We start from the raw sequence: 12,784 nt of genomic DNA, 5'->3' as shown, positions 1-12,784 counted from the left end.
GAAAGTCTTCTCCTACATCTATTTCTCTTGTCTTCTTCTTATAATCTTGATTTTACAACAAAAGATAATATATGGATGAGAAAACTTTGACTATTAGAAGCTGAGGTACATTAAATTCCAGATCTAGTAAAGGAAAATGTTTTTATTATTTATTTATTTTAAAAATAATTATTTTTGTAAGACGTTGAATTCATTTAAGACGTTTGATAAATATGTATAAATATTATCTCAAGAGCACGAATCTTTATATCCATTGCTTTTTATGTTGAAATTTTATCTTTATTTTTTTGATCCGTCTTTTTTTGTGTTATTTTTATGTCTTAAGAAAAAAATCTCTAGTCAAATTCATTATTAATTTGAAGTTCTTGTTCAATATGAAGTTCGAACGAAAGATTTGATACAGTTTAAAGTGACAAATAGAAATGATATATAGTATAACTCAATAAATTTTTGAAAAACTGAATAAATCTTTAATCTCCGATTAAGAATAAAAAATTGAAATAATTAGATTCAATATACTTGCCCACATTATATTTTTGAAAAAATTGATATGATGAAGGTTTATAGAAAAGCTAGAACACTTCTCATTCTTTGAAAATGACATAATACCAAATTTATTCAAAAAAAAAAAGATAATATAAATTACAACTAGCCTTAAATATTCAACAATAAATTTTCTTTTTGTCTTTTTATATGAATTTATAAAAACCTAATCATTTTGTCACTTACTTTTTTTAAAATTTCTATAGTTTTCTAAACAATATTCGATACTCATATAAGATTTGATTAAATTTAAATTTACACACATTGCAGAATTCATCTTTAAAAGTGACGATCCTAGTATGGTTTTTTCTATTCATAAGAATTTAAACTCAAAAACCTCTTATTAAAAATAATTTTTTATCGATCATATTATTCTTGCAATCTCACTTTAGCCTTTTTTTTTTTTGTATGGTTTATAAAAGATAATGTCTAGTGCACAAAAATAAGGGTAATGTTTAATATATTATATCCTCCTTAGATTCTACTCGTAAAATTATATCAAATATATTATTATTTGATAAAAGATTAAAATACATCATTATCATATTTGGCAAGAAAACAATATCACTATTAAAATAAAATAAAAAAACTAAACAATTTTGACTACCACATTATGACTTGCTCTTTGACAAAAATTGATTGGTTAGAAAATTGATGGAGAATTTTCTGTCATAATTATATTGATTGCTTGAGTGTAGTGGATACTTATTTATTATGTTAAATGTTAAAAGTTATAATGAATCCATTCTTTTGTTAGGTAGTATTTAAAAACAAGACATTTTTATAATCAAGTTTTCTTTCTATTTATTGACATGTTGGACCCATTTGCCTATCACTAACATTTTTTTCGAATTTCAGTGAAGTGATAAATATTTTTTTTTTTTAATCAGAGAGTTTGAGTTTAATTTTTTTTGTTAGTGAGCATTTTATCGTCCTATACGAGACTTCTTAATGTAAATTTAAATTTAGTCGAACTCTAATATAAATAACAAACACCAGAAGAAGAAAAAGATATTTTTTAAGATTTTATTTTGATCTTAAATTTATATGAAATAGTTATTCACACTATGTGTTTGTAATAAATCAAGTAAGATACGTATCTGAATATAAATTTATCATTATTACTTTATCTTATGACTCTTATAGCATGTTTAATCAAACATATTAATCACTGAGATAAATAATTATTTACAAATTTGATAAATAGTTTTAGCTTTCGAAAGCAGGGTAAAATATGTATTTAAACTAAATTATTTTGATTTAGTAAAAATATTGAGTATAAGTAAATATATATTACTAAGTTTAGAAAAAAGGAAGATGTATACTTGAGTGATTTCTAAGTTATCTTGTGAAAGTTAATGAGATAATTATATAATATAAGATGAAGAATCAACAAACTATGATATGGTCCAAGTGGTCAAAGATTTAATTTAATCAATATTTTGGGATTTTCTTTAATTTATTTTCTAGTCAAACTCACTCCTTTTTTTAAGTTACATAAAAGTTAAAAATGTCAAACTATATTTACTATTCGCGGTTATTAAAAATAGTTATCTCAAATTATTTACTAATTAAAGTTTAAGTTTTCTTTGTATTTAATTACTATCTACTATTGTTCTTGAATACTACAAACACCTTAATTATTTTGTGATATTATGATTATTCAAATAACTAATACTTCCTCCGTCCAGAATTGTTTGTCATGTTGTGCTTATCGAAAGTCAATTTGACTGATTTTCAAAGGTAAATTGGATCACATTAATTCGATATTTTAAACAAAAAAATTAGATATTCTAAAATTATATAAAAAGTACTATAAATTACAATTTTTTGCATATTAATATGATGAAAAAATACATCTTAAAATGTTAGTCGAAGTTTTTATATTTTGACCCTAAAAATAGAAATCATGACAAATAATACCGGACCGAGAGAGTACTAGATAAAAAAGTATTAAAAAACTTTTTAATAATATTTATTAATAGACGTGTAAAAAAGAATTACGACAGATAATATGAAATAAGAAAGTAATAGTAGTCGGTCGAGTAGCTTATTCGAATGTTGTGAACTTATTCCTGCTTTTGCAATACCAGCGCATCTCATGTCACAAAATCTATTGTGCTCTGCCTTTTGAATTCTTGCTTCCTTTTAATTACTTTATTTTTTTTGAAAATAGTTGTAATATTCTCTATAATGAGTTCATGTTATACATATAATCTTTGTGGAAAATAAAATAAATACCATTCCCATCTATAAATCAACATAAGTTTATTAACCCAAAAATGTTAAAAATACAATTGGATTGTGAAGTTTTTGCCACTTTTACAACTAATATATATATATATTATTTTATTTTTAATTCAAATTGGAATTCTATTTAGTGACTCAAATAGAATTTCATTCTACAATTTATTTTATTTTATTTTTTTGATACATAGAGGTTTATTCTTCATTCCATAAGACATTAATTGACTAATAAAAACTTTGGATGCTCCTTTTTTTTTTAAATAAAAGTTTATATTACTTTTTTCCTTTTTTGAAGTGGAAGAATTATTTTAATTAAATAAAATAACTAAAATTAGGGACCCTCCATTTAGAAAGATTTTTTTTGTTTTCACTATAACCCCACTATTTTTATCTTGACATTTATACAATGGAGATTTCTAATTAACCTAAAAACAATCTACAATAAATTTTTTGATTTCCCATCTATTATATTTTTTCATTTTTTTTATGAGTGTTTTCTTTCTTGATATTATAATCTATCGCGAAATAACTATAAAATTTAACAATAATTTTGATTAACTTAAATATTATCGAAGTAAGAAAATCGAAAATATCTCACCGACCCTCCTCCCCCCACCTCAAATTTATTCCATTCATAGTTCACATAGAAACTCACTAAATTAAAATCGTACACTATAAAATTCATTTAAAAGTGATAATTTTGATAAAATTTTCTCCGTACCCGAGACTCGATGAACCCATTATGTTTCACTAGGAAACACTAAAGATCTTTCCATTTTCTAATATCCCTTTCTTCACATTTACCAGCAAAAATGAAAGGAAAAAAAGGATCAATTGGGTCCACTTCCAGTTAGCCACCATGGGGATGTGGAGAGGAGGGTGGGGTGGGGGGGTGTAACTAAGAAATACTGCTGGGGGTGACAGGAAGAGAAGACTTAAACGTAGTAATAATTGCAGAAAGCATATGCAAAAGATAGAAACTTTCTTGAACTTCTTCTCCATTGACTACTACTTTTTTTTTANATCCCTTTCTTCACATTTACCAGCAAAAATGAAAGGAAAAAAAGGATCAATTGGGTCCACTTCCAGTTAGCCACCATGGGGATGTGGAGAGGAGGGTGGGGTGGGGGGGTGTAACTAAGAAATACTGCTGGGGGTGACAGGAAGAGAAGACTTAAACGTAGTAATAATTGCAGAAAGCATATGCAAAAGATAGAAACTTTCTTGAACTTCTTCTCCATTGACTACTACTTTTTTTTTACAGCACAACAAAGAACAGCTTTTCTTTGTGTTTTTTCTTCAAGATTTGCTTTGTAAAGCTTATTTTTTTGCTTAATTCAAAGTAAAGTTTTAATCTTTGGTTCAAACTCTGCTCTTTCTTTCACAGCCTATAAAGATTGGTGCTTGCTTAAAGGTACTTAACTTACTCAGCTCTTGTTCTTGTTTTGTTCTGTTTTTGTTTTCAGATTCTGTCATTTACTGTTATTTGTTTCGTGTATTGAAAATGGTGTTTTATCTTTAGATATGGTGGGTTTGTCTTTTCTGATTTGACTTGACACATGGAAGCAAAAAAGTGAACTTTTTTCTTGGAAAAATTTGTTCTTGATGTATTTTGTGAATTTGAGGATGTGGGGTTCTTTTCTTTTTGGGTGGAGAAGGGAGTTACTAATTGTTTTTTTTTTGTGATACATGTGGTGAAATAGAAGGGGGCATAGTTGATTTTGCATATGGTCTCTAGACTAACAGTTATTATGTCAGAAAGTTACTTTTTTTTCGAAGAAAATTGGAGTCAAGAGGAAAGACTTTATGATACAATAGCGGTTAGTTGAGTGACCATGTGAGAAATGAAACCATAAGGGGCAATGGAAAGAAGAATGAACTTGAATTTTTGTGAGTTTGGTTAAGTTTTAGGAATTACAATGGTTGAGAAGGAGATTTGAATAAGTACACAGTCAGTGTTTTTGGTACAACAACCTTTGTTGTTTCATTTGTTGGAGTTTCTTTTGAAGAACTTGTGTCTGTCTCCTTGTTAAGTTACTGAAAGTTTTTGTAATAGTTCATTACTCACTTGATGTATTTTGAGAAAATGGGGGAATTACATAGCAGGTTTGTTATATTCTTGTGGTTATCTAGACATAACCAATAGATATTCAAAAAATTGTTGGCGAAAATATATCTGGTCTTTGTTAAAGAAAAGGACAGGTTTGTCGATTGTCTGAAAGTTGCAGATCAATTCTTCCTTTGGATGGTTGACATTATTGGTGGTAGCTGAAATATTGTTTGGATGGAGAAGATGAGTGGTTTAGTTGTTCTTTCAACTCCTAATAACTTTTACGATTCTGCAATACTGCTACAGTTTGCTTTTATGGGGTTTGCAGTTCGTAGTATGTGGTTACATGCTTTACATTATTAATAGAGGGCAAATGCCGCTTTCCATGTGATTCATCTATATCATCGACCACTACCATTTTCTTCTTGTTCTTTGTACTTCAATTATCACACTTTTTTGGTGTAGTTACTGTTTCTTTTAGAATGCTTTGTCATGCTTACTATAATATTTTTGCTATGATCCCTTCACTTCAGTTATTTCTTTTTCGATTGCTTTGATATACTTTTCCTTGAGCTGAGGGTCTTTGGGAGACTGCCTCTCTACCTCTACGAGGTAGTGCATACACTCTTAACTCTACCCTATTCCTATTTGTGGTATTACACTGGTTATCTTCTTGTTGTTGTTCTTGCATCAAATATCTCTTTTTACATATTTAATTAGGCTTAGCTGTTCCCCTTGAGGTTATACTAATTTTGCTCGTAGTAATCTTTCTAGTATATTATGCAGAACTGCCATTTGTCATTACCAAGGAAGATAGGCTTTATGTTACAGAGATGAAGGGAAACAAGTTTACATGATCTATAGAATTGAACAGTAACTGCAGTATGGAACTGTTCCTTGCAATTCTGATATTAGCATGTCTCTACTCATCTGTCTCGCCTGATCAGCAGGGTACACATTTCTCCCATTTTCTACTTTAGCAAACTAAGAAAGAGATACCCTTTGCTGTCTTTACTCTTTTATCTATTCAAAGGTATCAAGAAAAATTTAGAGGGGTTGGATAATTTTGCTTGTGCTGACTTAATGTTGTCTCTGTTCTGCTCGTAAAGCAGTGTGACATTTGTTATTTTGTAATCTCTGACCTTTGATTAGGAGATGCACTGTTTGCATTGAAGAGTTCACTAAATGCTTCGAATGATCAACTTTCTGATTGGAATCAGAATCAAGTTAATCCATGCACTTGGTCAAAGATAACTTGTGACGATAACAGCAATGTCTTGATGGTGTAAGTTGAAGTTACTTTGTTAGCCATGTTGATCACCATGTACTTGATAAAATTATGGTCCCAAACACGTGAGCTTTTGTTGGTCAGACATCATTCTGAAATCCTATATTAAATGTTGTCTGTGTTTTATTTGCAGGTCGTTGTCGAATATGGGGTTCACTGGCACTTTAACTCCAAGATTAGGTGTTCTAGTGCATCTTAATACTCTGTACGTATAGAGAATTTGTGGAATTATTTCTGATTGTATGCTAATGTGTATCTATGATGTACTTATATAGGTATAATGGAATTTCATAACTCCATACTCCTTTTAATTTTTGGATTTGAGTTAAGTGTGCTCTTGAATCATAATGTGAGTAGACAAATCACTCCACTTACGAAAACTAGGTAAATGTAATCAACTGAAACAAACAACAACATACCCAGTGCAATCCAACAAGTGGGGTCTGGGGAGGATAGATTTTGCTTGTGCTGACTTAATGTTGTCTCTATTCTGCTCTTAAAGTAGTGTGATGTTCGTTATTTTGTGATCTCTGACCTTTGATTAGGATGATAATTTGGGGTTTCTTGTTCTTAGGGAAGGAAATAACGTTGAACTTACAATTTGAAACCATTGTGGAAAATGTGACGGTGAAATAAAAATAGTCTGTTAGGTTATGTGCTACTATTGAAGTCTATATTTATTGATTTCCTTCATCAAGCTGATATTAATTTACTCATGATATTGGCACATTACTAACTGCTCTTGTTTGGGGGACTGGTGATTGCTTGTATCTTTGCCCGTGCATGGTTTGGGATCTTAGCCTTTTCCGATTGTATTGCTTTCCTATCCTACCCACACAAGCATGTGTAGAAATCTACTCGCAATTTTGGTTCTCAATTTTCCAACTAAAGATTAGTATTCTTTTAAGTTAATAATTAGGAAACGACATTTTTGAGTGTTTGGTCATGCTTTTGACAGAGTGTTGGATATTTCATCTTCATTTGCTGTCCGTTATCACATTATTCTCTTAGTGTCATAACTGGTACATTTGCTTAGAAGATCTCCTAAAGATAAGTTCTCATCCTTGTCAATAGGAAGTTCTACTTTAGCGAGATTTGTGAGCTCATCAATTTTCTTGTCCTTAGTTGTGTTATGTATTGAACTGACTGGGCGGTCAACATCTGGCAGTTCTTTGCAAGGAAATGGAATAACTGGTAAGATTCCCGAAGCATTAGGAAATTTAACCAGCTTGACCATGTTGGATCTGGAAAAAAACCGTTTGTCTGGAGAAATACCAGCTTCCCTGGGCAATCTAAAAAAGCTTCAATTTCTGTAAGTAATATTATTTCTTTGATTATTGGTATTTTTGGAACTGAGTTCTACATTTGGTGTTTGACTTGGGAGTCTATTTTAATGTTTCTTTTGAACAGTTTTTTGAGTCAAAACAATCTGTCTGGGACTATCCCTGACTCACTTTCAGGCCTTCCCAACTTGATTAACCTGTAAGTGATTCATTTAGCCTGATCTTTAATGTGCTTACAACGGTGCCAAGTGATATTTGACCCGACTCGGTGATATCTCTTTGCCAGTCAGCTTGCATTAAATGATCTTACTGGAAAAGTTCCTGACAATTTGTTCCAAGTCCCGAAATACAAGTATGCAGATCTCAATTCTTGCATTGTTTAATCTGATGATAGATTGAAGCTGCTTTATAATTTGAACATTTAAAAAAGGTAATATATAAATAGACACTCAAACTTGGGCCTCAAATGGCAAGTAAGCTCTCCAACTTTCAGAGAGCACATCTAGACTCGTCAACTTGGTCTCAACTAACAACTAAACACTCTAACTAGTCCCCACTGTGTTTAGTGGGTACCTATGGCATATAGATTTTGGTGGTGTCTTGATGATCTTTTTGTAAGTTGGAGTGTTCAACTGACACAATGAAAGACGAGTTGAGGCATCTAGATGTGCATACTCAAAGTTGGAGTGTTTACTTAACAGCTGAAGTCAAGTTTGAGTGTATGTTTATGTATTATGCCCTTTTTATAATAGCACCCTGCCTCTTTTGCATGAGTCAGAACTGTTGATATTAGTTTAACTCAGTTTGCCTACTAGTTTTTCAGAGAACCATTTGAATTGTGGCTTAAACTTCAGTCATCGTTGTGTATCTGACAGTGAAGGTAATTAATTGAAAGAACAAATATCACATTTTTGAATTACAAGTATTTACTTTAGAAGTTAGATGTTGCTGGAGATGTTTGGCAGTTAGATAATTTATGCACCCTGGTACAATTCTAAATTCTAAAGTTGATATCCTGGCAGGTTCTCCCAGTAAATCAAAGACTGGTCTCGTAATTGGTATTGTTGGTGGATTTCTTGGAATTATCCTTCTTGGGGGATTAATGTTATTTTTCTGGCGGGGGAGGAACAAAGGCTACAAACGTGAAATCTATGTTGATGTTCCAGGTGCTTATCACCTATTTTACACTCTATTAATGTGTTGTTAGCTCATCAAAAAAATACTCCCTCCATTTCAATTTGTTTGTCTTACTTTCTTTTGTAGCTCGTTTAAAAAAGAATACCCCTTTCTCTGTTTGGCAACTCTTCAATTTCAACTTTTTACGTGGTGTGTTTAGAACAACAAGATTCAAAAGTCTTCTTTATTTTCTTAAACTCCATGCCAAGTCAAAACGAAACAAACAAATTGAAACAGTAGGAGTAGTAGGAGTATGTGTTAGCTCTCCTGTAAAAAAAGAAGGCTGAAGTAGTTATCTATTGCTACATTTCTTCTTTCCATGTTACATTGGAGACTGGTTTTTTTATCTGCATTACTTTAGTTCACTTGCACTGTAAGATGGTATAGGTCCATTGAGTATGTTATGACATTTTTCTTGTGTCTGTTCGGTGTGCCCAGGTGAGGTTGACAGACGAATTCCATTTGGTCAATTGAGGAGATTCGCATGGAGGGAATTGCAACTCGCTACTGATAACTTTAGTGAAAAGAATGTTCTTGGACAGGGAGGTTTTGGCAAGGTTTATAAAGGAGTGCTCAGTGATAGCACTAAAGTTGCTGTAAAACGCTTAACTGACTATGAGAGTCCTGGGGGAGATGCTGCATTTCAGCGTGAAGTTGAGATGATTAGTGTTGCTGTTCATAGAAATCTTTTGCGGCTTATAGGATTTTGCACCACACCGACTGAACGCTTGCTAGTATACCCGTATATGCAGAACCTAAGTGTTGCCTATCGTCTACGAGGTACTTATTTTTCCATAATATGCTTACATCTTGGTTTGCAGTTTCCCAAGGCTTTCCTCGTTTATCTCAATATCAAATTGTCCTGGGATCACCTTTTTCTGTTGTTACTATTGGTCCAAACTCAGCCAAATTTCTATAGAAGTCTGGAAATTTGTTGTCAAATGCTTATGTCAAGAGTCTAACTGTCTAAATAGCCTATTTGGCCAAGCTTCTAGAATCGGCTTATTTTGATTTTAGGCTATTAGACTCCTACCAAGGGTCATATAGCCTACTTTTCCAGTGATCAAAAGTTGAGTTAGACAAGTTGATAAACAGATAATAAAGGAGGGTATTTGCATAGGTACTCGTATTCCTAATATTCTTAGAAGCGTGTTAGTTCTTAAACATTTAGTGCTCTTCAGTCTTCAAGAGCCATAGTTGGATTGTACCTCATCACGAGGAACTTACTTTGCGTATGAATTGACCAATATCCATAATGAGAGCTTAAATAAGTTCATGAATGCATTCTTGCGCACTCATCATTTTCCCTGAGAAGGTGACTTTTTTTTTGAAAACCTTGCATGAATTGAAATGACACATGCAGTAGTCGCTCAAACTTTAAAATTCAGTATTTATCTCCCAGAGATGATGAGATTTTGGTGGCTTCTTATTTGTAGTATTTTGTCAAATGCAGAACTTAAACCTGGGGAGTCTGTTTTAGCTTGGCCAACCAGAAAGCGCGTGGCACTGGGCACTGCACGTGGACTTGAATACCTGCATGAACACTGTAATCCAAAAATTATTCACCGTGATGTTAAAGCAGCTAATGTTTTACTGGATGAAGATTTCGAGGCTGTAGTTGGTGATTTTGGCTTGGCAAAGTTAGTTGATGTTAGGAAAACCAACGTGACTACTCAGGTTCGGGGTACTATGGGCCATATAGCTCCTGAGTACTTGTCCACTGGGAAATCATCAGAAAAAACTGATGTTTTTGGATATGGGATCATGCTTTTGGAGATTGTAACTGGTCAACGCGCTATAGATTTTTCACGCCTAGAAGAAGAAGATGATGTCTTGTTACTTGACCATGTAAGTGTACATAACTCGATGACTGATATTTACTTGCGATTCTATTGATAGTGCAATTTCTCGCTATCTATCCATTGTAGTAGTCGTAGTAGTGCTCCTTTAGTTTCTTGTCCTATGTTTTTTCTTGTATTTCGATTGTTGTATTATTTGATGTAGTTATTGTTCAGCATGCTTTGTTATGCGTTTACATCCATTACTTTTTCTGGACTGCTTTTGTTTTTTATTTCCTTGAGCGGAGGGTCTATCGGAGACAACCTCTCTACTCTGAGGTAGGGGTAAGGTCTACGTGGACTCTACCCTCTCAGATCCCACTTTGTAAATTACACGGGGTATGTTGTTGGTTACTAAAATGGCTGCATGTGTGATCTTGAAGGTTAAAAAACTGCAAAGGGAGAAAAGGCTGGATGCTATTGTCGACCGCAACCTACATAAGAACTATAACATGGATGAAGTAGAGATGATGATTCAAGTTGCATTGCTGTGTACTCAAGGATCACCAGAGGACCGTCCAGCAATGTCAGAGGTAGTACGAATGCTTGAAGGAGAGGGACTTGCTGAGCGGTGGGAAGAATGGCAGCATGTCGAAGTTACACGTAGGCAAGAATACGAGAGACTACAACGACGATTTGATTGGGGCGAAGATTCAATCTATAATCAAGATGCAGTTGAACTGTCTGGTGGAAGATAACAAGATCTGTAACTCCAAACAAGTACATAATTTCCTGTAATAGTCTCCTCTTTGATACATAGAACTTGTCGCTAAGTGGCAATCATTCCACGTTTTTCCATATTGCTTGTGTCATATCTTGATTGTATCGTTTTTCGTATGCTTCTCTTATTTAATCGATTTTTTCCTGTATGATTGGCCTGTGCAGCAACATAATATATATGCGACTTTCTTTTTGTTTCAATTGTAACATCAATCTTTGTTATAGTGATTTGAGTTTTGCTCTATCTGGATTCTAGAGGTCTCTAGTATTCTTCGTATTATACGATACATTGATACTATGACTGCATCATACACAGAGAATTGATGAGTAAATTATTTGTTTTTTTGTCTTTGTTGATATCTGCAGGGAAAAGGCTTCTTTTGTGCTATGGTAAGTGACGATTTATATAATATGCAGTATTTATGTATTGATTTCATACATTATTTGTTGAACGATTATGCTTTCCTGGAACAATACACATCCTTTGGAAGTGTTATCACATCACAAGGTAAGCTAATCCTATTTCTGAAGGCTTATGTTACTCGGACTTTTCAAAAAGTGCTAACAGGTGTGTGTCGGATCCTCCAAAGTTGGTTCATTTCTGGAGGATCCGACACTGGTCCAGCAACATTTTTGAAGAGTCCGAGCAACACAGTATGAAGGTAATACTACTTTTAATGACATGTACAACTTTCTTGTACAAGACTATAATCTGACTTTACATTTGCAGATGCTGTGGCCTCAGCTTGAACGTTGACGTTTGCTCGTCTCCTTGCCTGTCCTAACCATTGCCCGTGATCATGATTGCCTCCGTCACTTTCATCAGCAAGAAGGTACTGTGGTGTCCTTTCCGAGCTCCTCTGATTCGTATTAGTATCTTCAAAATGAACGGTACACTTCATGTAATCTGCACCCGACATAGCAAGAGCATCAACTGACATAGCTTCAAACTCTCCTATCCTCTCTCGTCAAGGCTCTAAAGTCTTCGAAATAAGGTAAGTTATTTGACATTGATGAAGCGTATTTATACTGATTCCGCCCTTAACATATCTCGTGCATTGTTGTTCTTTTCATTTTCGATACAAAATTCTGACATGTGAAAGAAGTTATAGCAGCCTAGACACTTTATACATACAGAACATATGAATTCGTTGATATATCCGTGACTCGGAGTTGCTTTTTTCGCCTTTTCTACTGGGAATTTAATGGTTTTGTGGACACTTTTTCTATGTCTTAGAGAAGATATTTGTTGTTATGATACAGTTATGTTCATTGAATGTATGAAGAGTTTATATTACCAGTTGTTATAGGGAACATATATGTGGTGATGAAGAGATTATAGTAAAAAGGAGATGAATTATATACTTTTTGTAACTTTTGGATTGTGATTTTGTTTGGATAAGTTCCAAAAAGTGCAAAAGTGACTTCCCTTTCGCAATGTTTTTCGATTTATGTGGCGGTGTTTGATTGAAAATGAAGTTTATGAAAAAAAAAATTGAAAATATTTGTAGTTTTGATTAGTATATCAATACAAATGGGCCTTTTGATGAATAATATTTTTAGCCCAATGGGCCTTTTGATGAATATGTTTAGCCCAATGGGCCATATAGACATATAGGAAGTAGTAAAATTTTGGAAT

The 12,784-nt window shown here is 32.9% G+C and overlaps 1 protein-coding gene across 2 annotated transcripts; it reads left to right on the top strand.

Moving 5' to 3' along the window:
• The first annotated feature begins 3,929 nt into the window (after positions 1-3,929).
• On the top strand, positions 3,930-12,515 carry LOC107004712 (probable LRR receptor-like serine/threonine-protein kinase At5g10290). 2 transcript variants are annotated; one of them, XR_001454778.2, is made up of 14 exons: positions 3,930-4,204; positions 5,627-5,791; positions 5,993-6,125; positions 6,262-6,333; positions 7,297-7,440; positions 7,539-7,610; positions 7,698-7,763; positions 8,227-8,291; positions 8,434-8,577; positions 9,026-9,367; positions 10,041-10,435; positions 10,809-11,159; positions 11,512-11,535; positions 11,876-12,515. XR_001454778.2 is itself a non-coding variant. In XM_015203027.2 (12 exons), the coding sequence occupies exons 2-12, from the start codon at positions 5,725-5,727 to the stop codon at positions 11,121-11,123; spliced, it is 1,815 nt and encodes a 604-aa protein (XP_015058513.1). In that variant the 5' UTR covers positions 3,930-4,204; positions 5,627-5,724; the 3' UTR covers positions 11,124-11,389. The 2 variants fall into 2 exon arrangements, 1 of the variants encoding a protein (XP_015058513.1); XM_015203027.2 differs by lacking the exons at positions 11,512-11,535; positions 11,876-12,515 and having other exon boundaries at positions 10,809-11,389.
• The last annotated feature ends 269 nt before the right edge of the window (positions 12,516-12,784 follow it).

This window comes from Solanum pennellii, chromosome 11 (assembly GCF_001406875.1).
Source record: "Solanum pennellii chromosome 11, SPENNV200".
NCBI classification, from domain to species: Eukaryota; Viridiplantae; Streptophyta; class Magnoliopsida; order Solanales; family Solanaceae; genus Solanum; species Solanum pennellii.
This window is presented reverse-complemented; position numbering and strand designations above follow the sequence as displayed.

Excerpts from the sequence above, each read along its gene's own strand:
- LOC107004712 (XM_015203027.2), top strand. The coding sequence starts at position 5,725 with ATGGAACTGTTCCTTGCAATTCTGATATTAGCATGTCTCTACTCATCT. Across the intron at positions 6,126-6,261 it reads AACAGCAATGTCTTGATGGT|GTCGTTGTCGAATATGGGGT; the intron begins GTAAGTTGAAGT and ends TTTTATTTGCAG. Across the intron at positions 8,578-9,025 it reads AATCTATGTTGATGTTCCAG|GTGAGGTTGACAGACGAATT; the intron begins GTGCTTATCACC and ends CGGTGTGCCCAG.